This window comes from Strix uralensis, chromosome 17, assembly GCF_047716275.1.
Source record: "Strix uralensis isolate ZFMK-TIS-50842 chromosome 17, bStrUra1, whole genome shotgun sequence".
Taxonomy (NCBI): Eukaryota; Metazoa; Chordata; class Aves; order Strigiformes; family Strigidae; genus Strix; species Strix uralensis.
Window position 1 is genome coordinate 5,321,374 of NC_133988.1, and position 6,000 is coordinate 5,327,373.

General features: G+C 60.6%; 1 protein-coding gene across 1 annotated transcript; it reads left to right on the forward strand.

Moving 5' to 3' along the window:
* The first annotated feature begins 1,130 nt into the window (after positions 1 to 1,130).
* Positions 1,131 to 5,133, forward strand: HSPB8 (heat shock protein family B (small) member 8). The gene is made up of 3 exons (XM_074887046.1): positions 1,131 to 1,993; positions 3,122 to 3,185; positions 4,403 to 5,133. The coding sequence occupies exons 1-3, from the start codon at positions 1,615 to 1,617 to the stop codon at positions 4,560 to 4,562; spliced, it is 603 nt and encodes a 200-aa protein (XP_074743147.1). The 5' UTR covers positions 1,131 to 1,614; the 3' UTR covers positions 4,563 to 5,133.
* The last annotated feature ends 867 nt before the right edge of the window (positions 5,134 to 6,000 follow it).

Here is a 6,000-nt window from a genome sequence, read left to right on the forward strand (position 1 = left end):
AAAAATTGCAGATGCTGGAGAGAAGGAGCATGAGGCAGAGCCAGGAGGGAGGATGCGGCATGAGGAAGTCATCCTGTATCCAGCATGACCCTCACCGATGACATCCCATTCTCCAGCACATCCCATCGCCCACCAGAGCCGTGCCTGGACCACCTCCATGGGGAGCCCCTTGTCCCCAACAGGTACCCCCCGCTTGCATGGTCGGGGCCTTGTTGCCGGGTGGATGCTGGCCGGGAGCTCCCCCGCCACCGCTGCCGCACCTCTTCCCACGGCACGCTGCCCGCTCCCCGCCGCTGCCCTGTAATTAGCCCCGCCGCAGCGCGGCTGTGATTACCGCCTCGCCCTGCCCGTGCACGGCGATTGCGGCAGGGCCGGAGCATGCGGTGGGGCGACGAGGAGGAGGGCGAGGAGGAGGCAGGTGCTGAGCAGCTCTGTGAGGACCCTCCCTGTCTGCTGCCCGGGGTCCCTCTCCCTCTTCTCGCAGTTAGGGGACATTTCTCCGGGCCTGCCCAGTGAAGGCGGCCGAGGAAGCAGAGCTGGAGTACGGTTTTCCTCCTGCATCCCGCAGGGCCCCTCACACCCGGGCTCTGTGGGCGGTGCTGGGTGGCCGAGACGCTGCATCCTCCTGACCACGAAAGGGGTCCATCCCCTGCCCCAGCATCCCCTAAACACCCACCTGTGGGGTCCCACTGCCCTCACAGTGCCACGCTAGGGGTGCCACCAGTGACCCATTTCCCAGTACAGTGGGCTGCTTGGTGGCATGGGGACACGTGGCTTTACAGTGAGGGGAGCAGCTTGGCCCAGCCCCACTGAGGGGGTATTTTTAACAGGTGACTCTGGGGTGAAAGCAGCCGGCCCTGAGCTCGGGGGCTATTTTGGGCAGGTGGGCTGGGTGCAGGGTGGCAGGAGGGGGCGGCGGGGGCCAGGGCAGCTGCTGAAGTGCCGTGGCCCCCCAGCAGCCAGGATCCTCAGGCCGGCGAGAGAGGTCAGCTGCCACAGCCCAGATTCTCCACGGCTGTTTCATCCTCTCCAAAATACTCGGCTGACAGGGCAGGAATTGCAAAACACACCCCCCGCTCCCAAACCCGTATAAATAGCGCTCGCCCGGCGGCTGGAAGGTTAGAGAAGTTTCTCGGCTCCAAGCTCAGGCATTTATTGCAGCTCTCGCCCAGGAACGGCAGAGAAAGTCGCACATAAAGTGCTGAGGAGCAAGAGGGGAGAGATAAGCTTTTTAATCTTGGGATATTTGGTTTTATTTTTTTTTTTTCCCTCTCCTGACGAGAAGTTTGATTTTCCTCTCCCTGGTCCCTGGGATCACAGCCAGACAGGAAGCATTTTCTCACGGCCAGAGAGCTCCCTCCGTCCTTCCTGCGCTCCTCCAGCTCCCAGTGATTCAGCCCTGAATTGATTTTCTCCGTCGTCCTTCACCTGGGGCCGGGGAAGGAGGGGACTGTCCCCGCGGCACCCACCCGCGTGCCCGCGTCCTGCCCGGGGTGGATGCGTCTCCTCCGGGACAGGCTCCCTCAGCAAGTTTGCAGCCAGGAGCGGCCGCGCAGAGGCTGAGGCTCTGTGGGAGAGCCCCGTGGACACACTCGGACCCCTCTGAAGGAAGCCATGGCCGACAGCCAGATGCCCTTCTCCTGCCATTACCCTGGCAGGCGCAGCGTCCGCGACCCTTTCCGGGAGCCTGGCTTGACCTCGCGCCTGCTGGACGATGATTTTGGGATGTCACCCTTCCCCGGGGACCTGACGGCGGACTGGCCCGACTGGGCTCGGCCGCGGCTCACCACCACCTGGCCGGGTCCCCTGCGCGCCGGCATGGCCCGCGCCTCCGCCATGGCCCCTGGCTACGGCGCCCGCTTCGGGGGGTACCCTGAGAGCCGCAGCCCCGTGCCCTTTCCCCGCGAGCCCTGGAAGGTGTGCGTCAATGTGCACAGCTTCAAACCCGAGGAGCTGACAGTCAAAACCAAGGATGGCTACGTCGAGGTGTCAGGTGAGAGCGAAGGCACCGGGGAGGAGGAAGATGGGGCATGAAAAGCAGCTGGTCCTGCCCTGCCTGTGCCAGCTCAAGAAATTGCCATAAAATGAAAAATCACCTTTATTTTAAGCCAGTGGTGGTAACCCTGTGCTCAGGAACAGGCCCAGGGCTGAGGCAGGGCTTTGGGGGAGCCCCATGGGCAGTTCAGGGGTGCCACGGGGGGACCCAGCTCGCAAGCTGTAGTGGTTTGCTGCAAAAACAAAAAGGACAAGTCTCCTTTGAGGTATGTCTCGCCACTTTCTGTCCTGGCTGGCCAGAGAGGCACAGCTGCAGGCAGCGGCACCCTGCAGCGAGCTGCTGAGGGGCCCCAGCTTGGCTCAGTTAATTATAGCTGGGGTGAGGCCGGCGCAGAGGGAGATTCCCTTTAAAGGGGCCGAGAGAGAGGCAGCTCCAGTGCTGGAAAGTGGGGTCAGCCACCCCATGGCCCCCACCCCAGCCCCAAGAGGCCCCAGCCTGGAGACAAGCCAGCCAGAAGCACGTCCCTAAAAATTCAGTTAATGGTGGGGACAGTGGGTGCGGGGTGCACCACATCTGGGGTGTCCACGGGCACCCAGTCCTGAGCATCCCATCAGCCCAGCACCAACATCCTGCAGTGCCCTGGGCCGGGGTCCCCAAGGTGGGCTGGGAGCTGTATTTATTTGGGGCTCACGGCATTGCGGAGGGAAAACCGCAGGTCGGGGGGTCTGGGCAGCCGCTGGCATGGTTTTAACCTCAGAGATGCTCCAGGCACAGGGACCGCCAGCCTGACAGCATGGTGGAGGGGACCCCAGCCTGGCAAGCAGGACAAGGAGGGACACTGCCACCTCCAAGGGTTTTATTATGTCTTGGGGCTTTTTCTGAAGCCCCAGCTCTTGGCAGCCTGTGAGACCCTAGTCTCTCACTGGGAATATGGGTGTGCTGGGTCCAGCATCTCCTTCCCCACATAGGAGAGGCTCCCAGAGCCCTCCCCAGAGAGAAGGGTTTGCGCTGGGGAAGGGAAACCACTCCTCTGAAAACTTTCCTTTTGGGTTTTGTTGTTGACTGTTGGGGAAAAAAATAATCTCCTAGTGAGGTGGTGACATGGGGTGTTGCCCTTCCCTGCAGGCAAACACGAGGAGCAGCAGGTGGAAGGAGGGATCGTCTCCAAGAACTTCACCAAGAAAATCCAGTAGGTACCAGCCAGCCCTGGGGTGTCCCCCTGCCAAAGGGGCTGGGGTGTGGGGGGGCTGCCACATCCCCTTGACCAGCACCCAAATGTCGCTAGCCTGCTGTGGGGCCCCATCCCTGCGGCGCAGGCAGGTCGCAGGCAGCACGGGGATGGCACTGGCAGCAAAGGGCTGAGCTTTGCCAGTCCCCATGCCCCGGCTCACACATGCAGGGACTCCTGCACCTGTTTTCACCCCAAAATCGGCTCTTTTGCAGCATGTGCCTGGCTGGTTCAGGCCACACTGTGATTTCCCAAGGGAGGTAAAAGAGGAGGAGGTCTTTCTCTGGGGGCTTTGTCAGTCTCCTCGAGGCCTGGGGCTGCATTCGGCGCTGGCCGGGGTGCAGGGAGCAGGAGGGGTGCAAGGACCCGCGCTCACAGTGCCTGCGCATCCCCCGGGGTTCAGCAGCATCATCAGCTCCAAAATACATCCCCGTGTGTGAATGTACATGTATATATCTATCTGAATGATGTCAGTTAGATTGCTATCGCGTTGACTCACCGCGATGGCTCACTTTGGCAACAACAACAGCGAAAGGCAAGTCCGGAGGCAGGCGAGCCCCAACCACGGCACTTTGCCCATGCTGGGGGCAGATCCCCGGCCGCGGGGCTCAGGGGCTTAACAGGGAGAAGCAGCAAAGCCCAGGGCATGGGAAGGGTTTCCTCGACTGGCAGCAGCTCAGCTTTGCTTTTCCACCCCAAAGGAGCCCTGTGCATCCCAAACTCCCTCAGGAAAGCTGGGGCGAGCGCTGTGCTCCCTCCTGCTCGGCGCTCGGCAGCCGCGGCGGCTCCTTTTACGGGCAAGGCTTGTGGCTGACGTGGGCTGAGGCCCGGCGATGATTTACTCCTGCTTTGCAGAAGCCTGGGCGGCACAAGCGGCGGGTGACATCCCGTCAAACACATCTGCCGGGGAGATTAAACAGAGCACTCACAGGGGCCAGACCGGCCAGGAGGCCACTTTAAATATCCCCGGCACATTCCCAGGAGCTCCAGTAATAACGTAGGCTTTGCCGAGCCCTGTGCCTGGGCTGCTGGCTCGGCATCAGTGGTTCCCCACACGCTGGGGGTCTTGTGTGGGCTTCCCAAGGGTCAACGTCCACCAGGGACGCAGCATGCTGCGAGCCGGCAGCCCCCCGGCCCTCCAGCTCCTAAACCATCTCATCTTTCCTCCCCTCTTGCAGGCTGCCCTATGAGGTGGACCCCATCACGGTCTTCGCCTCCTTGTCACCGGAGGGGCTGCTGATCATCGAGGCGCCCCAGATCCCCCCCTACCAGCAGTACAGCGAGGGCGGCTGCGGCAGCGAGATCCCCGTCGAGAGCCAGGAAGCCACCTGCGCCTGACCCACATCCCTCCCGCACCCCAGCGTCCCTCCCCCCGTCTCCCCTCTCCTCCCGGACCCCTGCTCCCCAGTCCCCTGCAGCGCGGCGTCTGGACAGCCTCCGGCAAGGGTGACGGGTGCTGCTCGCGGGGATGGCAGCACCCGCCACCCCGCGGGGGGACCAGATGAGAGCCGGGTGCCAGGCCACCGTCCCGGAGGGCTTGTAGCCGTCTGAGGTGCCGGTAGAGATTTTGTGCCCATGGGGCTGAGCAGAACGGATGTTCTTGTTACGGTTATTTTTTGCTCTGAGTTGCTCGGATGGGATATTTATAACAATAGAAAAAAGGGCCCTTTTTTCTCTAAAACTGACATGTGTCTTTTCCTCCTCTGTGGGTTGTTTTTTTTAAACTACATCTCTGCAAAGGACGCGCGTCTGGTGGCGGAGCTTGACGGCACGGCCTCCGTCCTGAGAAACGCAAACCGTCTGCGTGTTTTGAACGTTGGTTTGGGGTTTTTTTTTTTTTCTTTTCTTTTTCCAAAGACAATTTGTGCTTTTACTTGTCAGACCTGAGGAATAAAACCCAGTCGATGTTCTTAGCCTCTGCTTGTCTTGGCTGAGCCCGGCAGGGCAGGCGCAGGGCTGCGGGAGGGTGGTGGGGAGGAGGGGGAATGCCACCATGTGCCACCTCCTCGCCTGTCACAGGGTCCTCCCCATGGGGGGAAGGAGAAGAGAGATGTGTGGGGATGCACTGATGGGTGGCTGAAGCATTTGCTTGAGCCTTTTCTGCAGCCAGTGAATGCTGAGTCCCAGCTAACTTTGGGCCAGGGAGGCACCGAGCCCGGCGAGGAGCATGGGCTCATCCTTTCCTTACCATCTTGAGGGGTTGCAAATGCTTTTCCTGCTTGGGGATGCTAAATCAGCCTCTGAGCTGAGAAAGCCAGGTTTGAACCATCCCCATTTCCATCTCACTCTGCCAGATCCCCACCAGCAGCTCCACAGGGAAGCACTTCCCAGCTAATTCCCCAGCAGCGAGTGGTTTCTGCTGGGCTCTGCACACAGCCTTAAAACCATTCCCAGGGGTGAGGCACTGGGTAAGATTTGTTAACAAGCTTTGCAGGTTGGCAAAGCAGAGGTGCCGATGGGCGTCGGGAGTTTTTCCATCGATCTGTGTGGCACCTGGACTGGGCACCCGGTTTTCCATGTCACCAGGACCTTGGAGTTAAAAATACAACCTCACGTGCTCTGCTATGGCTCATTCGGGATGTGGTTACCAACAACAGCCCATCACATGCTGTAAACCCTGGCCCCTGTGCTCAGGGGCCACAATGGTACCCACACTCCAGGTCACAGAGGGGAACCTGGGGGCTCTTGTCCCAGTTTTATATATTATATTTAATTTTCAACAGCAGTTAATTTTCAACACCCCAGGCGGTGCACTACACCCCCACGCCCGTCCGCA

Excerpts from the sequence above, each read along its gene's own strand:
- HSPB8 (XM_074887046.1), top strand. The coding sequence starts at position 1,615 with ATGGCCGACAGCCAGATGCCCTTCTCCTGCCATTACCCTGGCAGGCGC. Across the intron at positions 1,994-3,121 it reads TGGCTACGTCGAGGTGTCAG|GCAAACACGAGGAGCAGCAG; the intron begins GTGAGAGCGAAG and ends CCTTCCCTGCAG. Across the intron at positions 3,186-4,402 it reads AACTTCACCAAGAAAATCCA|GCTGCCCTATGAGGTGGACC; the intron begins GTAGGTACCAGC and ends CCCCTCTTGCAG.